This window comes from Falco punctatus, assembly GCF_963210335.1.
Source record: "Falco punctatus genome assembly, chromosome: 1".
NCBI lineage: Eukaryota > Metazoa > Chordata > Aves > Falconiformes > Falconidae > Falco > Falco punctatus.
Genome location: NC_137580.1, coordinates 86,509,616 through 86,533,160, shown reverse-complemented (window position 1 = coordinate 86,533,160; position 23,545 = coordinate 86,509,616). Strand labels below are relative to the sequence as shown.

The 23,545-nt window shown below is 39.1% G+C and overlaps 1 protein-coding gene across 6 annotated transcripts in view; it reads left to right on the top strand.

Annotated features, from left to right (window-relative positions):
• TANGO2 (transport and golgi organization 2 homolog) overlaps positions 1–23,545 on the top strand; it is a 41,733-nt gene that overhangs the window by 1,022 nt on the left and 17,166 nt on the right. For 2 of the 6 annotated variants that reach the window (XM_080374003.1, XM_080373999.1), the window contains exons 1-5: positions 2,280–2,373; positions 11,026–11,147; positions 17,938–18,026; positions 19,971–20,090; positions 21,075–21,189. In XM_080374003.1, the coding sequence (XP_080230129.1) occupies positions 11,092–11,147; positions 17,938–18,026; positions 19,971–20,090; positions 21,075–21,189 (380 nt within the window). In that variant the 5' untranslated portion in view covers positions 2,280–2,373; positions 11,026–11,091. Of the gene's footprint in view, positions 1–1,537; positions 1,675–2,101; positions 2,374–11,025; positions 11,148–17,699; positions 17,798–17,937; positions 18,027–19,970; positions 20,091–21,074; positions 21,190–23,545 lie in introns of those variants that run through there. The other 4 variants (XM_080374001.1, XM_080373998.1, XM_080374000.1 and 1 more) reach the window with 3 other exon arrangements.

The window sequence follows — 23,545 nt, the reverse complement described above, 5'->3', positions numbered from 1 at the left end:
GAAAAGTTACTTAAATGCATTTAAGGTGTGCTTTATACATTCCAAACAACATGCATTCCAGCACTTAAAAGACAGAGCAAAGTTTTAAAACAAATTTCAGGACTCTTTTGGTTATTGAGACAAACTCGGGACAATTCTGCAAGCTTTTCACTAAGCTTCAGCTTGTTTCTTAGCTTTCTCCAATAAAGGTTCTGTGCTGACAGCCAGTGCCACTGTCTAATTCATTAAAGATCCTTAAAGTGGATACAGAATCACTGCCTACTTGGGATCAGAGTACTGGAGTTTGACAAACAGTGGGAGCTATACACAGATCCCCTAGGACAGGGTCTAAAAGGGACAACAATAACCGAGCTGCTTTCGGCAGAACAAAAAGTAGACACAAGAAATAGAAGGAAGCGTCTGAACAGCCACCAGATCAGTAGTTCACAAGTCCTTGCAGTGGGCTGGTTTTGGGAAACCAAAAAATGTTTTAAAATTACTCTAATTTCCCATATGTATTAAAAATAATGAAAAAAATTAAAAATCGGTACAAACTAACGCCATTAAGTTTTAAGGCTATGGACAGCTTACCTTCTTCCCATGGGCATAACTCTTACTGAAGGTTTGCAGACCTATATAATCTAAAGATTTTTAATGAGTGCCAAGCATAGAAGCTGAATAATCCTTGGTCACAGTGATGAGTCTATACTTCAAGAAACAGTGACAGCAAAGAACAGTAAGTCATATTTGATACGCATGCATTTTACCAATTTTGATGTAACAGATTAAGAGATTTTTATAATTTGCTTATTCATCAGATAACTGTTTTAAATAACAACACTGTACCTGAAAACAAATGTGGTTTAGGATTATATGTATCAACGTTCATATATTTAGGTAATAACAATCTATTACTGTGCTTCAAAAGCAGTAGTACAAAAAATGATGATAATATACTCACCCAGCAATTTTCATCAGTAGATCTCAAAAGACCTTGCAAAGGTCAATGGTATCATTCCATTGTTGACAATGAAGAAAGAATGTGTTGAGGTGAACTTGCTCAATGTCATATGCCAGAGCGGTGGTAAAGCTAACAATTGACTTCAGGTTTTCTGCATCTAGGTTGAAAGGTTTTGTCTCACAAGCCACATTACACACTCATATACCCTTGGGAGTTCTTTTCATTAGTGTTCCATATCTTGCGTGTACTGTCTTTATCAGTGTTGGAATCTAGAAGAGCAGTCAAGGCTTTTTTGGTCTTCCCTTACAGGCTTCACCATAAAACATTTTTAATTTACAGGCTCCACTGAAACCCTCTTGTGTTGCCACCCGTGAAAAAAAGTCAGAAATCAAGTTCAAAATCTTGTGTGAAAAACCCACAAGTAAGTTAATATTTCAGTATGAGAGGACAAAAAGGTGGCACAGATCCAATCCCAGCCTAAATCTGCAGGTCTAAGTAAATTAGTGGATGTTTAATTATCAGTTCTGATCATGCATGCTGTGCTTAATAAGTGAAAGCAAATTTGACTTTGTCGCTTGTGTTTTCCTCAATCCTCAGGAAAGCTGTCCTGGCCTGAATTCATGCCATTGCAGGCTCAGGGCTCAATGACTTTTGGGCCTTTCTGGAAGCAGAGTCTCTCCTGAAGTTAGTCACGTTAGCACACATCCCATGCAGAGACTGTATTATAGAAACCGGTAAGTAGCTACATCCAAACTCGCTATGATTGTCAACAGCCCAGGTCTGGGTGTATCAGTCCTCAGAGGTACGAGCCCTTTGAAGCTCAGACCAGGCCTTTGATGTTATTTTTTCAAACCTTGAAACAAAATATACTGGAAACAGGCTGAGGTGCCAAGAAGCAGCCCATGCACTATACAATATCAGAAACGACTTCTCCAGACCATTGTGGTGGACATGGATATGGGACTGTGTCAGAGGTGACCCCTAGCATGCAGCGTCATTGCCTCTCAGTGGACCCCATGGCGGGTTCCCCTCAGGCAGTGCGGCAGGACTCTCCTCAGGGCCCGGCAGGGAGCAGGCAGTCACGGCTCCTGTGATGGCAGCCACAGTGCCTCTCATGGCGCCTCCAGCTCCTCTCATGACGGCCACAGCATCTGTCAGGAGCTCACAGCTCCTGTGATGGCGCCCCCGGCCCCTCTCATGGCGCCCCTCGACGCCCGGGCCACTGAGGGGAAAGGGAGCGGGCGGCACGCACCGGGCAGTGTGTGTAAACCAGCCAATGACAGCTTGAGAAGGAGAGGCGGGGTTGCTTTCCCTCCAATAGCGCGCGGGGAGGCGAGGCGCCCGCAGCCAATAGGGGCGGGTGTTGTTTTGAACTGGCTGCGCTCCCGGAAACGGTGCGCTGGGGATGTGCTGGGGCCCGCGGCGCGAGCTGGGTGAGTGTGGGGTTTGGCGGGCTTTTCTCTCAGGGCCCTTCCCTCACGGGGCTGCTGCGGCCCCGCTGCCCCGAGTCCTTGTCCCACGTAGGCCGGCGCCTCTCTTGGCTCGTACTTTGCTGGCACGGGTGGGGGCCAGAGACAGGAATAGCCTGGAGTGGCTTTGCTTGTCCCGCGTGGGGAGCCGGAACCCGCGGCGGGTGCAGCCGGGCCGTGAGGTGCGGGGCTCCCGGTTTGGGGAGCGGGGGCTGCGTGGCGGGCGGGCAGGCCCCTGCGGGCCGGGCGCCAGTGCTCTGGCGCTGCCTGCCTCCCCTCAGCGGGCGGCGCCAAGGAGAACGCCGCCTCTGCGCGCCCTGTGCTCAGAAAACGTTTTTTTCACCTAAATTTCTCCAGGAGCAACTACTGAAATACTTTAAAGTATCAACCATTTTTTGTTTTCTTTAGTTATGCGATGGCATTTCGTTGTTGGGCTGGCGGTGGCTAGCTGGTGCTTGTGTCACGCACGGTTCTGTCACGTTTGATAACGTAATCGTTTTAATGCGTGGTGATCATTTCAGTGGCAATTTCTCAAAAAATAGTCACAGAAAGACGCTGAAAACTAATGATGTTTCCGTTTGCAGGTATTGAAAACACGAGGTTTTTGGAGAGACTTGTGATTATATGAGGTTAACGGGACGCAGGTGGCTCTAAGACACACTCGATCACCAGCTTGCTCTCCACTGTATATCGAGCTGTTATGAAAATGTCAAAATATGTAACAGAAGCTTGACATTTTTCAGTTACATTCTGTAACTTTTTTAGTTGAGTTGTTTTCAGGTTTCTTACGGTTCTTAGTAGTAGTTTGACTGAGTTGATCCTGGCTATACAGAGATTCTAGTATCCCTGCTCTAACTGAAGCCAACTCGCTATCTATTTTCATTATAAATGCTCCATTAAAATTTTAAATGAAACAGCTAAAGAGTGGGCTAGTTTTTTGTTTGTAAATGTTTTGGTATGTTTGGCAGCGCTTCAGTGCGGTTACCCACCTCTCTTGTTAACTACTTATGCTTGTTCCAGAGTCAGCAGGAGGACAGCTACCACCATAGCAACTAAATTCTCAAAAGTGGAAACAATCAGACAATAGAACATACCTGCATTAAAGTTGGTAGACCTAGACAGGAATGGTGCTCCTGTGAGAGCAATTCCAAGTGAACCTGCTGGATGTTGATAGTGATCAGCCAAATTAGTTTTATGGATGTGCTTTTTTTAGAGTACATTAAAACTACAATTAAATAAATAACTTTGTTAACAGCAGAACTAATAAAATTCTATTGTCCTTGCCTTATGTCTCCTAGAAGGATTGTTTGAACTCAAAGCAATAGCTTTGAAACTCTTTGTGTTACAGTGTTCATTTTGTATCTGCAGTCTTGAAATATTTTTTTTTGAGTAAGGGTACTTGTAGGACTTTTTTCATCTACTTAAGTTTCAGGGTTTGTGGGGGTTTTTTTCTTGGTCCCTTCTTTCCCCACAGGTTTGCAGGGTGTCTGTCAGCCCATGGGCCCTCTTAAGTTTTGTTCAGAGTAGGCAGTAAGGTCAGAGTTACTGTAGACGAAGGTAAGAAGAGTGGGAATAAACCCACACTTGTAATTGGTGATTGCAGCACTTCCATCACAGGAAGTTAAGATTAAGAATGTAAGACCAGCCATACTGGGTCAGGTTGAAGATCCATATAGACTAGTATTCTTTTTCTGGGAAGGTCTAGAGGAACATCGCTAGGGAAGAGCTAAGAGTAGATAGAAAAAGGATAAATGATTCTTCTAGTAAATATGTCCTTCAGCTACCTGTAACATAGACTTTCTGTGTGTAAGGAATGGAAAATAGAGCTTCTTACCCCGAAAAAGGACTCCTGGCTAGTTCATTGTTGAAGAAAACCTAAGAATTGTGAAAGCTAGAAATATCAGTCTTTGCCTAAAAGGAGGAAGTTGTCTAGCACAAGACTCTGGGTCTGCAGATCTGTGTTAGAGGAGAAGCTAACAGTCTTAAACTGGGGGAAAGGCTGCCTTACTCCATCCCTTGCAGATATTTTCAAAACATGGTGTGGTGAAAGGTGCTGTTTACTGGCCTTTCTTTCTCTTGGGAGCTGTATAGTGGATTTAGTGTATTAAGATACCAGAAGGAAAAATTGAGGAGCTGAAAATAAAATTAGCTCATTAAACTTGGAAATGGCATGCAACTTACATGTTATTTTCTGTTGTTTTCGTAAGTGTTCTACTTTGAATTGCTGTCTCTTGCTGTGAAGACTGACTCTTCACCTTGGTAAGGTTACAAACCCTAGGTTCGTTATAAATTGTCTCTGTACAGAGCAACCTGAAAGGCATCCAATCATGGATCTATCTATTCCACCTCATCTTTATCCTGAATGATTATTATTACTACACAGGAGCATGTGCTACACACGGGAAGTACAAAAGCAGATCAGTAAAATGCTTTAAAAATGCATCTGTGAGAGGAAAAAAAAAAAGGTAGAGTACTTCTAAAAACTAATCAAACATCTCTTATTTTCCATTATTTTGAAGTTCAGTATAAAACCAAAAATCTCATTCTACTACTGGAAGAAAATGCCTCCAGTTTTATTCTTTCATGGGCATTTGAGGTGTGTAGTTCTCAGTTTACTTTGGACAAATTCAAAAGAAGCAGTAAAATAGTTTGAGACTCTGCTGACTACAAGTTACTGTTGTGGTACATAAAACTATCAGAATCCAGTGACTAATGATCTTTAGCTGTCTCTTAGACTGCACCTAAACAACAGTTTTGGATCGGTTGAGAAGCAATTGAGATCACTGCAGTAACTGACAGATGTTATTTATGATGCTTCATTTGTGAAAACAAAATACATAACAAATGGCTTCATTTTTCAAAGGCAGCTACTGGGAGTTCTTAAGGGTAAAATGGTTTTATGCCAAATTGTGAACTGATTGCTTCTAATCAACCAAATGATGGTAGAACCCTATGAAAGGAACATACACCATCTATCATGTTTTGGTCTCTTGATAGTCCCTTTAAATGCTACCTTATGCTGGCACGGATCCACTCAGGCTTTTTAACAGATAGTTAAAATCAGCAAAACAACACACTGTACTGTCTAACAGTGCACTAGCACAGCATAAGAATGTTAGTTACTTTAATGTTGTTTCCAAATCAGCAGTGCCATTTGGAGCAGAACACTTAATTACAGGATGTTTGTAATTTTTGTCAAGCTGGTTTATGTGTATTAGGCCTAAGTTAGACAGCAAATGAGAAACATATTACGGAAATAGGAGATTGTTGCTGTCATGTCATCCTTGATAACTGTTGTCTTATAAAATCTCATTATCCAGAAAGTACTGTCTTTCGTGTCTTTGCCTTGGAGCGAAGGGGTTTTTTTTCCCCCATTCTGCAGGCCTTGCCATGTTGCTCAGTATGTATATTCTGGCTGTATTGTCTTCATAAAAGAAAAACAGAAGGCATGTGTTGTGCCACAAATTAGCCTTTTTTATTTGAACTTTCTGCTTTTTTGACAAACTCACCCCCTGTGTCTGTAAGGATATTTCTGAGGACACATTTTCTGCTGAAATGGACCTAGAAAGTCAGCTTTTGATCAAGCTTTGGACTTTCTGTAGGATCAAATCGCAAGTGTGGAAACCAGTGCTGACCTAATCTTTTTCATCTTCTCCTCTCCTTGATCTGTGGGCGATGAATGACAAGAAGGCTGAGTTGAGCATATCTGCTTTGTGATGCTAGCTCTCTGCGATACGCTTATCTCATTCCCATAGTTGCAGCACCCTCTGTTACATGAATATGAGCTTGAAACAATTACACCTGTATGAAGACTTTTTTTTTATATATTAAAAATCTATGTATTTATGTCTATGACAGCCTCTCTTCAGGTTGTTTTCCTCTTAGTGTTTGTTAGTTGTCTTAAATTTCAGAATATCCAAATTTGAATTTGACCTACAATATGTTTTCATGTAAGCATTTTAAGGCTAACATCCAGCCCTGGGTATAAAAACACAACAGGTGTTGCAAATGCAACATCAGCTTTGAATGAAGGAGATACCATAATGCATTGGTTGCATCCTTTGCCAATTAAGTATCACTGCTATTTTAAGGAGTAGCTCTATTTTAGCTGGCTTAAACACTTCTGAGTTAAAAAAAAAAAAAAGTTGGACTGTTTATGTAGGACCTATAAACACGCCTGAGCCCAAGATAAGTAATGCTGTTTTGGTATTTGTAGTTAGTCAAAGCCCAAATGTAACTTAAAAGAACTGTAATAACATCAAGCACGGTTGATGGGGTGACAAAAAGATACTTCTGTTAAAGCAGTAGTATCTCATAATAATGAACATGGATTCTAGAAAGGCATTGAAGTGTTGAAAATATTTGTCCCTGTAGATAACTGTGGTGAGTCTGACAAACTTACTCTGCTGCTGTTTTCTGGCTGGTCATTTTTATATAAGCTTTATGTTGACCAGTAACTGTACAAACAGCTGGACTGAATTGATTATTTGAAATAACTTCAGTAAATCAGCTAATGGAGGCTGAAGCCTGTTTATTAAAATAGTAGTCTTTATGAGTGATTGTCAACAGTTTTGTATTGAGTAATCCATTTGATTATCTGGCAGGACACCTAATGAATACTAGGACTCATATCTCCATAGTCAGCAAGAATAGTCAGTGACAGTTGCCCACTAAAATTGTATTTTATATGCCTGCTTTCACGAAGTATGCTGCTTTGCACTTTGTCAAAGGAAAAAAAAGATTTTGAGGATTACCTACCATATTTGTGCTGATGCTGTAAATGGGTACTTCTCAACTGTAGATTGGGAGATCATCTCTTAGCCCTTTACCTTCTGGAGGACATGCAAAGTTGTAATTACAATGGAACTGCTTATTAAACTGAATTTAAGTCACTATTGTATTTTTATAACAAGTTGCTCATCAAAAAGGCAATAAATCACTCTATCTAGATTTTTTTTTTAATATAACTTTTCAGCACATCTCTTAAAGACAAACTGAAGCTCTTTGAGATTCTGTAATTTATTTTAGCAAACATAATCTGTTTTTGTGGGCTTCCAACAACAATTTTTGTGGGCTTCCAAGAAGTACTTTGCAACCTGAATTGTCAGAGCTATGATTAGGATCAGTCCTGTGCCACTGCTGCTTTTGGAGACTTCTGCAGTACTGCTTTCGGCATCACCAGTGTCTCACATGACTCGCTGGCTAATGCTTGGTTCCAGTAGCTTTCTGGTTCAGAGACAAAAAGTTTACGTCCCCTGTAGGCTGCAGACTGGGGGGAAAAGGAAAACCAAAGATTTGAACTGTAAAATTGAAATCTGCATAATTTAAATCACTAGCACTTTTTTTGGTACAAGCACAACTAGCAGTAGCAGATTCAGTAACGTATGTTAGTTTGTGTGTTCAAATATATGACTTTACACAAAAGACTGCCTCTTCAAATGCTATTACCAGGTTTAGCTTTCCTAACTGCTAATGTTAACATAGTCTGTTAATAGACAACTCATTGCTTTTCCTTTTTGGTGCAGCATATTATCTGCATCTTTACAACGTAGCTTATAAACACAGCCTGCACCTCTTATTGAGCTATCAGGGGCTGAGGAGAGTGGAGAGCAGTTGTGTACAGAACTTCCCACCTACTGAACTTGGAACAGGAAGGAAGATGTCTTGCTCAGCACTGAGTCTGGTGCAGCACAGTTGTTCACTGACGTTCTTCCTGCTCCCAGTTTTAGGTTCAGTCAAGTTGTTGTCAAGGTCAGGGTGCCGTTTTTGTTTATTGTGGAGCTGTCTGTGGGAAGGTTGCTTGAAGAACAGAAGAGCAGTAGTCAGCTAAAATCAATCTTTGTTCATAGTTTGACACTTACTGCAATGTTCCAACAGTGAAGTTGGGAGCAGGGCTTGAAAGGTCTAGTCTGTCCTAATCAGAGTCTCTCATCAGTAATGACTTCAGCAAAGATTCCCTTTTTGAAGGGGTGAGGTGGGGAGTGGAATCTCCTGTTTGATTTCTGTGTAGCCTGTGCACTAAGTTACATGAACAGTAACCACTGTGAGATTTGTATCTTTCCTGAAAGAGGGGTGACTGTTATTTTCTCTAACCTTGCTGGATGCCGGTGCTATAGGATTGTGCATCCCAGAGAGGATTACTTGGGAGTCCAGTCTTCTGATGGGGAAAATCTGCCAGACTTGACAATACCTTGGGTTCCTACAGTTAGCCAATGAGTAGTTCCTCCACAAGGCTGGCTGGATTGACAAGTGTATGGCAGGGGCCTGTTTGGAAGGTGCTGTTGAGTGAGTGGAAGATAATAATCCTCATGACTATGTTCTGGCTGCACAGTAAGCATGCTGAAGAGCCTGAGTCCTGAAGAAACACACGTTCCATGTTCTGGAGACAGAAAAATTACCAAACAGAAAAATAAGTGTCCAGTGACAAAGCAAAGTAGGTTTGGAGGTGAGAGAAGGACATAAAGCAAGACAAGGTTAAAAGAAAGGTAGCTTGTGCAGAATAAAAAACAATGTCGTGTTCCAGAGGAGAAATCACGAATAGGAAGATCTGCAATTTAAATCCCTTCTGAAAGAAGAAATGGTATCCTGAATAAGGAAACTGAGATGAGTTATGGCTTATAGATACTGCTTGGATATTGGGACAGCATCAGAAATTTAAAGTAAAAAGTAAATGTAAAAGGTTTCAAAAATACCTACAGCTGTATTATGTTTTATATTACCTGGAAATGGCACTGTGCTCTATTTCATAAGCTGTTGCTCTAGGAAATTTGTGCTCTGTGATTTGAACTGTCACTGTAATTTTGTTTTGCTTCAGTTTCTTTTTAAGAGTTAGAGTGCAAGGCATGAACGGGTCAGTGTTATTTATGCTTAGTGACATAAAACAGCTGGGGTACAAGATCCTGAGTTTTGTGAAAAGCTAACAAGATCTGTATATAGACGATCCAGGCCTTCTGGAACTGGTAGTTCAGTTGTACGGGTCCAATGTGGTTGTAGTCTGCTGAAAATTCAGCAATAGGAGCCTGAAAACGGTGATAACACCTTCTTAAATCTGATTAGTTTTTTTTAAATAAAGCTGGCTATTGATCTTTTTAAACACCTGGCTGGCAAATCAGTTATCCAAAATTCAAGTCTGCATCTTGATTTAATTCTGTTTTCTCTAATGTCTTACTGTGTAATCTGTTAAACAGAAAATAGTTGGGATAGCTAGGCTATTGCTGCTCTTAGCTAGTAGGTTATGAAGTAATCTTGGAAGGGAAATTCCTTTTTGTCGTAGAACAGAATTTAAAATACTTTAAAATCTTTAGATCGAGATATATACACGCACTCCCTTGCACTAGTTTTCTTGTGCTCTGGCAAGTGCGTCAGGAGTGTTGCACCTCTTTGTGAGTTGTTTAGTCCTGCAACTCTTTGCAGAATACTAGATTGCAAGACTGAACTCGTGCCATGACAGCAACAGCAGGCTAGTTCTAGTGCTGAACTGTGACTTAACAGGAGCCTGCAGTTACTGGCAAGCTATTAATTAAAAAAATCTGTGTAAATGCTGTACTTGGAGCATTTACACTTGTAATGCTTCTGGTGGCTTCTGGTAATATGGAATGTAGTCAAGGTCATCCGTTTCCTGGTATCTCTCATGGTAAATTATGTGGAAATTAAAGAGCAAGAGAGACACTTTTTACATGTCTGGAAGTATGGTTAAAAATCCTAGTTTTTGAACTGAAGTTGCATCAGTCACTGAGTTGCTGAGATGGCCTTAGGGCTGTGGTGTTGAATTCTACCTGTCCCCCTCCCCTCTTCACCTACCTTGAAAACTTGCATGGAAGAAAATCTTGGTAGCAGTAAAACATGGTAATGTGTGGTTGGTTGGTAGCATTCTGATAATGGTTTTAGCAGCCACAAAAAGTAAGGATCAGGATGCAGTTTTATTACTGAAAAATTCTCATTGGGGCACAAAATATCTGAAAGCTGTTATGTGGTTTTGAAATAGAAAGCACATTTGTCATGCCATCTGAGCATGGCCAGAATTTTAAACATATTGCAAGTGCTGGAAACTATTCATCAAAATGTACACTCTGGTCCAGTATATTTTTATTTGTAGCTGATGTTTTCCCCAATAGTAAACAATAGTACTTTCTCCTGGATTTTAATAAGAGCTTGGCCTAAAGTATACTTTATTTACAGGTTTGAGAGTGCCTTTGATCAGGCTTTTCCCAGCTTCTGCAACAATTTGAGTCCTGTTTTCTCCTTTATTTGAACAGAAGCGTTTTGTCTTGCTTGGGAGGGTGGGGAAGGAAGTAGTGGTACTTTATTGATAATGAGCAGGAAATTACATAATAGTCTCTTTGATGTATTGCTAGTACTCTAGACTTAGTCAGAATTTTCCTGATGCTTGTGTCTTTTTTAAAAAATCTGAGTTAGCCAAGCATAACCTTGAAAGAACTACCGTAATAATTTTGGTAGTAAACCATTCATTGAAACAAATCGTTCTGGAAGTCCTGTTTTATTTGTTGTTACTGTGAGCTGTGAGTGAGAACATTGCCGTCTTCCAGCTTCAGCAGAGAAGCAAGGTTATCTTTTTATAATTTGCAATATAATAGGTAATCTTTATTTACTTTGTAGGCTATTACAGAATGACCTTGCACTGAGCCTTTGTGGAAGAAGTGAGATTTAATCATCAGTTCTTCAATGTGCATCCTTCTATTCAAATTTGACCCCCGACCAGTTTCAAAAAATGCATACAGGTAAAGATGGTTCTAGCTAAAACAGACTTGTTTCTATGACTTTTTAAATACAATTTCTTTTTTTGTAGCCATTATATGGATTACAAACTCAAGTCAGTATTATGTGTTCAATTATGCTTTTGTAATATTTAACTTCATGACTTTCCCCATTGGAGGACTTAACGTAACCTTCTGAGAACCCTTTGTTTTTAGGCTGTCAGGTGATCTGGGCTTTGTAGTCATGGACCTTTTGCTAGTGATCTATAATGTGGTATAGGATAAATCCTTAAATATTATAATCCAGAGTTTGAAAGTCCTGCCTTCTACTTTATCATTTAAACTAAGAGGAATCATGTTTGTTGGGGCATCACAGTTGTAGCTGTACCCTTCTTGCAGTAGGGTAGATACGTTTAGGGCTTTCAGTTTGAAACTGACGATTTGAATTTAGCCTGGAAGGTAACGGGCAGATACTAGAAGCAGAAGTGTTGCAGTTAACCACCCTATGTATTACTTTTTCCTCTGTTAATATGTGCTGGTCCACACTTGTAAGCCAAGAGAGCAGTACGCTGAATCCAGAAGGTACTAATACTGAAATGTAACTGTTTCTGTAGCTTCTGGTTGATGTTGAATTGCCACTTTGTCCTGTTTCCTCCCAGGGACAGTACCTTCTTGTCCATTGCCTAGTTCAGCGCTCTGTTCCATGGCTACCACTGCTTGCTTTTCCACTATGTTTTTGACAGAAATGGCTAGCTTGTGAATAGGTGCAGTTGTTTTTTATTGTGTGGGTAGATGAGGTCAAGGTATCGTCGCAGTTATTTATGCCTATCAGTTTGCTTTGGGGATAAGGTGTACTTAAAGATCTTCAGTTGCTGTTTCTTCTAAAATTAAGTACTTAAAATTTCAGAAAATGCTGGAAATCAAATCTCAGTGCTTTCAAACTGGTTAGACTCCTGTATCAATGTAAAACAAGTAGTGCTATGAATTGGAGAGTAAGGAACTTCTAGTAAGTGTCCTAGCCTTCTCCCTCCCTCAAATCTGCTTGCAGTTAAAATTTTAGGTATTAAATTGACAGTCATGTTAAAATTTTAGTTTATTACCTAAAACTTTAATTCACTTTAATTTTTAATTACATAAGTCATGTGTATGAAATGTTTAACCAAAAGCTTCAGACAAAATAAGCATCCATGCTTCTAGATAAGTTTTACTGGGTGTGATGATGATGTACAGTGAGTTTCCCAAACATTAAACTTGCTGTAATATTCTCTCTCATTACAGCCCTTAATTTTAAAAGTTCATATTCAACATCAGTATCTTTTGAGTACCTTCAGTATGTAATAGAAAGAGAGCAATTCAGGCCAGTAAGATGACTGTGAAGTTCTGTTGCTTTTCGTATTTATACATACTTTATAGGTTCCATATTACTTTGTGTGGTACAGGTATTGGTATTCATCCAGAAACCATCAGTCAGTATGCTCAGTGAGTCATTCTGCCTTACGTTGACGTGTTTTCTGCCCTTTTGTATTGAGAAGCAGATACTGTTCAATAGAAATAAGAACCAAAACTTCGGTTGTCCATGGAGTGTATTCCTTTTTGGATCTGGAATCTGCCTAAAGGGGGTTAGTTAATGATGTGACTGGAGGTGAATTAATATATCCATTTATTTGGTCTGACTTTCTTTTGTGTTGCTAGCTGGCAAAAACTAGATTCATCAATTGGATGCCTCTTGGGAAAATCCTTTGGATGTAAACAGTAGTTGCTTGCTAAGGGAACTTTCTGCCTTGATCAATATTTAAAATTAAAACTTAAGATAGCTTTCTTGCTATAAAAAAAGTTGCATCAAGATTGAAATTATTGATTTATAGCAGAAAACAACTTGCTGTTGGTGTCAAAATAGAAAAATGCTGTTTAGCCAAAATTTAGGAATATTTAATTGTATTTTATTTTCTTAGTACCTTTTGTTAAGCGACAATTTCCTCTATACCTCTGAGATAAATTACTCTGAACCATCTGTTTAGGCAGTAAGTGCCAGCCATAGTGTTCATGGTGTCAGATCTTAACATCAGATGTGCAACTTCAGTCCCCCCTCCCCTTTTTTTTTTTCCTTAACACACCATAACTATTTTTGCTTTTCTTTATTGGGAAGAATGTTGAAGTTTTTTCTTTTTAAATTGTTGCTGTGATTTTTTTTCACCTTTGCATCAGCTTTCTGAAGGGCATAGGTCTGAGTATCAGTTGGGGATGTACCCAGTCCTCCTAATTCTCTGATCAGTATTACAGCCATTAGACCAAGTTAGACCTCTATATTGGTCTCTTGCTAAGCATAATTTTTCCAGACAACTTGTGTGTCTTACACTATACTATAACTCAGTTTATTTCAAGATGAGGTCTTGAAACAGTTTTCCCAACCAAATGGGGATTCCCACACCTACAGGCATACTAAAAACAGGCATCTACAATTACTTTTACTGTCACAGTATGGTCTTTGTTGGAAGGGACCTCTGGGGACCACCCAGCCCAGCGCCCTGCTAGAGCAGGGTCTCCTACAGCAGGCAGCACAGTCTCGCTCCAGGCGGGTTTGAATGGCTCCAGAGAAGGAGACCCCACAGCCTCTCTGGGCAGCCTGTGCCAGGGCTCCGTCACCCTCAAGGTGAAGAAGTTCTTCCTCATATTTAGAAGGAACTTCTTGTGTTGCAGTTTGTGCCCGTTGCCCCTTGTCCTGTCGCTGGGCACCGCTGAAAAGAGCCTGGCCTCATCCTCTGGACACTTGCCCTCAAGATATTTGTACGCATTGATAAGACCCCCTCTCAGTCTCATCTTCTCCAGGCTAAACAGGCCCAGCTCTCTCAGCCTTTCCTCATCAGGGAGATGATCCAGTCCCCTCTTCATCTGTGTAGCCCTCCGCTGCCCCCCTCCAGTAGTTTCCAGTCTCTCTTGAACTGGGGAACCCAGCACTGGACACAGCCCTGAAGACAGTCTCACCAGGGTGAGCAGAGGGGAGGATCACTTCCCTGGCCTGCTGGCCATGCTCCTCCTCATGTCCCCCAGGATCCTGTTGGCTGCCTTGGGCACATGGGCACACTGCCTGCTCATGGGCAACTTGCCATCTAAGCTGTCCTCTACTTTGTATCTCTAACTAAAAGAAAGTGTCTAAAGTAGGCATTAAAAGTTGATAAGACCAAATGCATATCACTGACCGTTTTCCTGTAATCAATAAACTTTCTGAAACTAAAACATGTTTTCCGTAACACTTAGGAGAATTTTCCATCCAGGTAGGCATCCATTTCTAGAGCAGTATACTGGCCAATTTTCCTGAGCACCTAATTAAGCAAAAAGCTTACAGATCACCTTTGTGATACAAATGTGATGCAAATGTAATGAATCTATCTTCCTGTACCTTTGCAACTTGCTATTCTACCCTTTTTCCTCTGTGTTTTCTCTACAGGCAAATTCGTAGTAAAGTTTAGTGCAGTGTAACAAACACTTTACCATAGTCTATTAGTATTGTCAAAGGTAACACGCTGCCTTTACATCTTTCTGAACTATACTGTGTGCATCTTACAAATAAATATGTTTCAAGCTTCAAAGCTATAATCACAGAGCCTTTTTTATGGAACTGAATTACCTTGTAGGAAATTGCTTTAATGGAATGATTTCTCATGTTTTCATCTCTCTGCCTCAACATTTAAATAAATCTTAATACGTAAATCCTAATACATTTGAAATATTTCAGCTATAAAAATAGTTGAATAGGCTTTTTGCAGTTTATTAGATGGGGGTCACTTGATACTGCTCCTTTCCAGTGTGATTATGTTTCATAAAAGACAAAATGAAGATGTTTTCATTATAGCAATCCTGTATACCAGCCCTGTGCTAAATTTAGGAGTCTGTGTATTAAACTTGAGATGGGAGATATTCAATCACACCAGAAAGACTTTGCTTATTTTTAGTATTTAGATACTATAAACAAACCTAGGTTTCATATCAAGAATTATTGAAGGCAAAATATAATTGGAACTTCAGGAAATGAGAAACACACTTCAGCCAAACTGTTTTTTAACATTAGAGATGTTTGCTTAAATAAAAACCTGTAGAAGGAGGATGGATGCTTTAAATGAAGGATATTCAAGCAAGATGACAGAAATTTGGTAAACCAGCTGAAAGCCTATAGGTTGAAGACTAGAATCCGCTAGAAGAAGAGAAATAATGCAAGTGTGAAAGGAATGATATGATTATTTGGCATTGGAAATATTAAAATGTACATATGCTGTGCTTTCCAACAGATGCTATCTTTGTTGGCCAAAATACTAAGCATCTTCCTTACAGAAAGGGTACCATTGAAGTGTTAGCCTTTCTTATTTTCTCTATAGCTGATTATAATTCTTTATCTGTGTTATTTCTAATGTGCAGCTGACACTTCATGATCATGTTTTAAAGCATTATGTCGCTGAAGAAATGAACTTGCAGGAAAGTCCAGAAACTTGCTGAAAATGTCGGTACACTTGAGTTAAGTAATGAGATTTCATTGGAATTGATTCTTATGTGTTGTGGCTTAAAAATTAGAACAAAAATTTTATAGTCTTCAGTTTACAGTAGCAAATGTGGCTTCTACTGTGTAAATGTAATTGGCATGCAGCTGGTAGGAGGAACTAACAGTGAAGAAGATACTGAGGTTATAGGAAACTGGTTAAGAAAATCTGCAGATTTCTGAAAGATGGCATTTAATTAAAATAAAATATTAAGGAACATAGCTGGAGAGAATGGGGGATGCTCACAATCTTGCAGTTGAAATAAAGGTAAGTCATGTTATGGGTAATAATGAGCAGGACCTTACAACTGTCGTTGTTGGATCATGGCATGGTGTTGTGGAGTTCTGTGTAAGTGTGTCTGCAGTCACCTGTTGCCCTGAGTCTCCAGCATGTGACTTGCCCAGGGTTACAGTTGTCTCTTGCCCTTTATTTTGGATCAGCCAAATCCATTATCTGTTCTTCAGGTGAGGATGTTCTACCAACAAAAAACATTTGTTTTTTTTTTATTTTTTAAAAAATTTGAAAATAATGATTGAGAAAAGACTCATGAAGAGCAGCATCAAATGAAAGCTTATCTACAGGTTTGAAAATGCAGTGTTTGCTGATTCTCAGCACAGAAACACACTTAACACTTCTAACTGAAGCTTTTACTTATAGATACCCTGCATCTATTTGATGTTGCAATAAGTCATTACGTTTAGATTCTGGTGCTCTCTTCCATTGCTTTTGAATAACAGAAAATGTTAACTTTCTCACTCTCAAAAGATGAATGTGCAGAGTCAAGATTAGTTAGACTTTTCTTTCTAGTGTTGCAGTATTAACACTGCTAATGAAATGACTGTAACATACACCCCCTAAAGTATTGGTGTGATCTGTAAGGGAGTACACTGAACAAGTTGCTTTGTTTTAATGACTTCTGCTGGATGAAATGGACAGAGAAATGGGTTTTGCTTTTCACAGGCCAAGAACAGAGACTGTTCTAAATTCCTCTGAAACTGTCTGGCTATACTGACTCTTTAATCTTACCTGCTTTACATTCACAGAGTGACTGGCTTGAAGTAGTGTTATCATTGAATTTGACTGATCTGCATTGCTAACGAGCCTGGAACTTTTGAGGAAGACCTGTCCTATCTTGTATGTCTGCTGCTTCTTAATACCATGTTGAACTTGGTCTTTCGACCAAGTCTGCAGGTGTCAGTTACGATAATTACCAAAGTACAAAGTACATGTTTTTTAAAATGACCAAATTTTAGATGGTACATGAAGACCAGTAGCATGCTTTCTGTCAGGACTGCACTTCGTTTTGTGGAGTGATGTGTTTATTTCTAAATGTACATAATGGATTTAATCTAGCAGCATTTTTCAATTGCTTATCATTTTTGATAACTTAATTCTACCTCCAGGCTGCATAGCCTCTGGGATTGCTTCTAGTGCCTCTGCTGCAAGGGCTGACTCCCATTAATGATGCAACTATTTGTCCTACTGTTCTGGTAGAACTCAGATTATGCAAGCAACTACATGTGTAAACCCACCCACCCCACCCCCCAAAAAACCCCACAAAACAAACAAACAAAAAAAACAAAACCAAACCCCCCCAAAAAATCCCGGGGGGGGGGGGGGGGAAGACCCACCAAAACACCTCTTGGTTGTTAGAAGACTCCATGCCTTTTCCCTTTACTTCCTTCAGCATGCTGTTGTTTCTTCAAACAAATTTCAGTGGGGCTGGACCATTGAGATTATCACAAATTTACCTCTGTTCTGGGTACTTTACAGACAAAAGCAGATGACTTCTGTCTTTGAACCACATAAACAGAGCTTTAGGTGTTGGTGTTAGATTAAAAATATTGTGACTACATCGTCCTAAGTAATGATCCAGTAAAATCATACTCTTTATTTTCAGATTTTTTTTTACAAGCTACCTGTAAATCTGTGTGGTACCTTTACATTTTCTTCCATTATGCCATAACTTCATATGCTGAGGAATCTTAAGATTACTTATGCGATCTTAATTCTATCTCTTGCATTATATTATTTTTGAAAATAATAGCTGCCTCATTCACACAAGATAAACTTGCTGAATGTCTCGAGACATGAGAAAGAAGGCTGCTGTCAGATATTACTCACTCTTTACACTGAGTGATAAAGGTGAGATGGGAGGATAAAGGACGTTTTTCATACTTAAAATGAGCTAATGCTGTGGCAAGAATTGGATTCTGTTCCTGCCCCGTACTGTGAAGTTCCTATTTGTAAGTAATAGCATCTTTTTTCCCCACTGTGCTCTACAGGCTTATTCTAGCAGCTAATAGAGATGAATTTTACCACAGACCATCCAAATCGGCAGATTTTTGGGACAGCAGCAATGAGATCCTTAGTGGTATGTATGTCGTGTTGTTTTGAGAGGTTTTCACACAATTTATAAGGGAATTGTGGTCTGGATTTCTTTTTTTGAGCGGTGATGTTGCTTTTCTAAGAAGAAATATGCTTCTTCCCTATACTTCTGGGGAAAACATGTCAGTAGTCTGAAAGAAGAGTTGTGATATTACGATCTTATTTTTATTTTAGTATCCAGTGGGTTTTTTTCCCCAGTTCTATGTTCTTTAACTGATTTCTGTGCAAGCAGCGCAGTGGAAATGTATCGGGTTTATTTGTCCATCACAAACAATTACTTTACCTTTGTCAGATAAACTGAAATACTTCTTAAAGTAGGTGGAATTAGTTATTCAGCAGATTCACTGTCTGTAGTGGAGACTTGAAATCATTAAATCAAGACTTCAGAAAGTGAAAACTTTCTCATTTCTTATGGGTTAATAACTTATAGGCTGCAGAATAATTTTAGTTATTGATCCATCAGTTTATTAGCTTTCATGTCTACATTTTGTTAAACTGATACTGCAGTCACTTAACTGTCTAGTTCCCCTTTGTAGGGAATCTATCTATAGTCATTTCTAAGTACAATCAATACTTCTGCCTTTTCTCAGAAACAAGAATGGAAGCTTTGAAAGACAAAGCATTGTTTAAATGCAAGGTTTTGACTCTGCAAACACTCTTTGTTGATGCTGTGTGTTATTGTCATTGGCAAGGAGGCCCGTGAGGATAAATTACTCTGCGTGCACTACAACTCCCTTGCTTCTGAAGTTCTGGCTGATGTTTCTGTTGTGTGTCAGACATTCTGCTTACTCATTCCCCTGCTACGTAGCAGTTTAAAACAAACAGACAAAAAGCTGTCAAATAAACTGAAGGACCCTGAATTTGTGTCTTTTATACCCTTGTCAGCTCTGTCCGTATTTGGCAATAAGAAACTGGTGTATTCCTCACCTGGTGAGGGATGTCTGTGGAGATCCCATGAATATATATGCCTATGAGTTAATATCATTATCTCAGATAAAAGCACTAAGTTGAATCAAAAGACATCAAATTTATTCTTTTTTTGACTTAAAAATGAAAAAAATATTTTGCATTTACAGCAATTTTGGAAAACGGGTATTGCTATATGTTAATGACTGGGTGTTGGTCAACAAAGCTATGTGGTTTTCTTTTGTGTGCCTTTCAGTTAAGGTAGAGAACAGTAAGAAAAGTACTGTGTAAAGATGTGTTATGGCGGAACTCCATATTGAAGTTTTGGATACTGAATGAAGAGGGAGTTTCTAAATAAGGATCCAAAACCTGTTCTTTTGATTTTTCTAGTAGGAAGTTACCTTAGGACGTGGTAGTTCAGAATGAAAAGGTTTCTAACTGTATACATGTTATATCAAACTAGTTCTTGTTTTTCCATTAAAGTCTTGTGGGTTAGATCATTACAAATAGGTAGTGGGATTTCTTTAACTCTTACTCTTATCCAAGAGGTTTGGTTGTGGGCTTCATTTTTATGGGTCTTCATTCTCAATGTATGTTACTGTTACCAGAGTCCAAGATTTTTACCGATTACTTGGCTTACTACGAATTTTTCTGGTTACTTGTGAATTTAAACTTGCAAATACTATAAATCTTCTGAGTTTTGTTTTTAGCTAACAAGCGTTCTGAGTCTGCTTAAAGTTTTATACATATTTTAGTATATAGGCAAAGCTTATAATTTTTACTTTTAATTTTCTCATTATTGCTCATCTATTATTGCAGTAGCTTGGGAAATATTTGATAGTACATAATTGAAGGGCAGGTAATTTAATTGGGCATATCCCACTTATCCAGAAGGATGTTCTTGTACCTACTATGTCTTGTCCAGTCTAATCGAGACTCAGGATTTATATTAAGAAATTCTGATTTAAGCTTCAGATAATTTTTTCTTTGAATGTAATAACCTAACTCTTGCCTATTCCATTAGGTCTGGATATGGAAGAGGGAAAAGAAGGTGGGACGTGGCTGGGAATCAGTAAGAAAGGCAAGATGGCAGCCCTGACAAACTACATGCAGCCAAAGATTGATAAAAATGCAAAAGGAAGAGGTACGAAGGAGTAGAAATAGAAGAAAGTGGACATACAAGCCCTGGTGTCCCAGTTAAATAGTGATGATTGCATTATTAATTTTTTTTAACAACACTTCATGGACAGATAAAATGGTTGTGAGCTGTAAACAGGAATTTTTGAACTGATGGGTTTGAGTACCTGCATGGGCAACTTGACTTGGATAACAATATTCTAATCAAGCAGGCAAAAGTAAAACAAGATGTAGTGCCTGGAGCCTGAAGTTACATTCAGAGGAGAAATGCAGCACCAACTGTCTATACTTGGAAGTAATCTAGTTAACTGTCAGAACAACTAGACAAGCACTGAGCTTGATTTGGATTACAGTAAACTTTTCTAAATGCATATGTTCTTGTTCAGACACCTAAGTCAGGGAAACAGCACAACTGCAATTAGGCTGGAGGATGACCTAAAAGATTATTGTAGTCCCTTCTCCCCTACAGATTGATAAATCAAAGGAACAGAAATAACAGGAAAGAAAACCTCTTCCAGAAGAGTGCATCTGTGGGGGTTTTCTAAAGTAAAAATAGGTCTGTTTATAACTGTCATACGGTACTGCATTGGAAATATATTGCAATGGCAAAATGTGTTATACAGAAACGAATGAACCATGTCATTTGTATTTCATTTTGGGGTCGTATATCAGGGAAACGAAGCAAGACAAAGAGTTTGGCAAGGTGGGAGGAGAGAAAGGCACACTGAGTATAGAAGAGTTAGTAAGTATGAATTCAGTAGAAATTTTGACTAAGAGCTTTTGACTGAATTCTTCAGGGTAGAAGTCAAGATATTAATGTGAACACGGTACAATTCTGTAAGCCTTTCAAAGGCTGGTTGGTTGGTTGGTTTGTTTTCCCCCTACTGTTAAACCCTGTTGGTACTGAGAATCTTGTGTCTTACTGTTTTTATCAAACCTTTCAGAATAGAGTTCACACATGCAGGCTGCTCTGTGTACTTCTCTTTTGTAGGTGCTCTTGTAACAAACTTCTTGACTGCAGATCTGGACAGCTACTCTTACCTGAAGAAGGTTTCAGTAGAAGGACATCTTTACAATGGATTTAATTTATTAGCAGCTGACTTGAAGTAAGTCTACAAAACATCACAGTTCAGATGTCAAAGGGAAAAAGAGAATAGTGATGTTTGCTGCTTAGCCCAGGAGTGTAACAGTACAGAAGCCTGTCACAAACTAAAGCTAGAGCTTTCCTTTTTTTCTAATGGGCATGTAAGGTCTTAATGTTACTCTAGTCATAACTTCCTTTGCTATTTTTTCATCTTTCAGACACTGGAGGGTTATCTTGTTTTCTGATCTTTGCTTTCCCACACAACTTTGTGCAAGTCTTTCCCTAATAGGCTGTAGTCAGTCTTTACCCTGAAGGCTATGTGGCTTGTGGTTTTGACAAAACAAAACCTCGCTTCTATGTCTCAGGTTCTATTATTATTTTTTTTTTGCCTCTTGAGAGGTGGCATGCTGTGGCAATGTTAGAACAGCTGAAAGCTTTCAAGCTATTAGTCCTGTCAGAGTGACTGTATCATTAATCTTTGCTGAAACACTAAAAAAAATTGGCACTTAACAAATACATTCAAGTTTCGATAGCTGACGAAAAGACCTTGGATACTTGATAGTCAGTGGGGTTGGCACAATCCTTTTCAGTGCACGTGTGTGCACACAAGTATATATGCTGATTTTTCTTTGCATTATGCCTGATTCAGAAGAATGGAAATCTAGGGCTAAGTCATCTCCAGGCTATATATCAGTTCTCAATGAGATGCATGCTTCATGAATATAAACAGGTATAACTTGCCAAGATCACGCTACTGCTTTGGCACGCTTTCTGCAGAAGCATTACTCTTACTGGACAACCTGGTGGTGCAGGGCCTTTTCCCACTAAGCCTTTCTGCATGTTTCTGGGAACCCACATAGACTTGAAGCACAAGGTCATAGTGTGTACTGTTTTCAAGTGAAAATAGCACCCTGTCACTAACTGGCCTTATGTTTACATTTTTCATGTTCTGTATTAGACCACCTTCAGCTGGTGCTTCTGACTTACCAGTCATTTCTTCCCTACTTTCCCATTTTCCTGCAAGTGTTCTGTCATTATTTTTTTTAAAGAAAGGCCTTTATTTCAATTTCTGCTAGACTATTAGTTTTCAATTTTTAATTTTCTATGAAGTGATGGGAAAGTGAAATGAAACTCATAAAGGTGATTGCAGTCTAAAAGGATCACTGCACAAAGGCAGACATGTGCCATACCAGGAGTGTATTTCTGCTTGGTGTACCAGATTAGAAATAAGCATAAAGGTTATGTTTCCAGAATTTTAATCCAGAAGCAGGTTAGGCAGTTACAAGGTTTGCTGCTCTTTATTTTTACTCTCTACTTTACGAAGTTCGTTATTCCAGCAGAGACTTCCCAACATTTTTCTGTTGCTTAAATTAATTTTTACCATGGTCAGAGAATTTGACTTTTTGCGCTCTCTGCTGCATGTTGCTGCCTGGCTCGCCTTTATAAATTGGAAGGCTATCTGTAACTAACGTAACAGAAGAAATAGTCTTACTATGCTTTCAAGCAAACATGATATTCAAGGGGTGACCTAGCAAGCAGTAAGTAAGTTTCTTTGTTCTAGTTTAGGTAAATAGAGTAGTCATAATGGTTGCTAGTACAATGTTATTGAAGTAGATTCGATTTGACATTATTTAAGGCAGTCATTCATGTGTTGGTTTTGTTTATTTGTTCTTCCGTGCTAGGCTGATAGGGAATTGAATGCTCAATTGAATAGTCTTTCTGTGGTGATGCAGGTCATAATTCCTTGCTGAGTATCACTCTGAAAGCTGTATGTGTTGATTAACTTCTCCATTTTGACATGTCCTTAGCCTTGAATACTCTGATGAAATGAAATTCTTGGCAAGCTAATGATGCAGAGCAATTTCTGTAAGATATGTAAACTTGTCATTTTAGGAAATTAGAAGTACTCCTGAGAGAAATGCAATATATAAATGGAAGCTACTTTTCTATGTAAATTGAAAATGTTACTGTAGTTGATGCTACTTTGTTGGACCATGTTACTGTTCAAAGTAAAGATTGAAGACTATTCTTAACATGTTTTTCTGTTGTGTAGCAAGTAGTGATTGGCTCTGGCTCTTTTAGTGGTGTGAAATGGAGAGGAAACTCAAATTGAAAGTGTAAGTGAAGCACTGTTGAGGTGGGGTATATCTGAGCACATGATACTGCTGACTGTAAGCAGCACATTTAGAAAGAGATTTACAATGTTTGAGTCTTCAGGTACACGTTTCAGGAAAAGGAATTTTTACCTTCTCTATTACAATGACAGTGTGTTAGATGGTACAGATGCAGTGATGTGAGAAGGAGAGTTGGAAACCACCGTATGGGTTGTTTATTTCCATAGCTTGGTGTGACTCTTATTTTAAGCATGCATGAGTTGT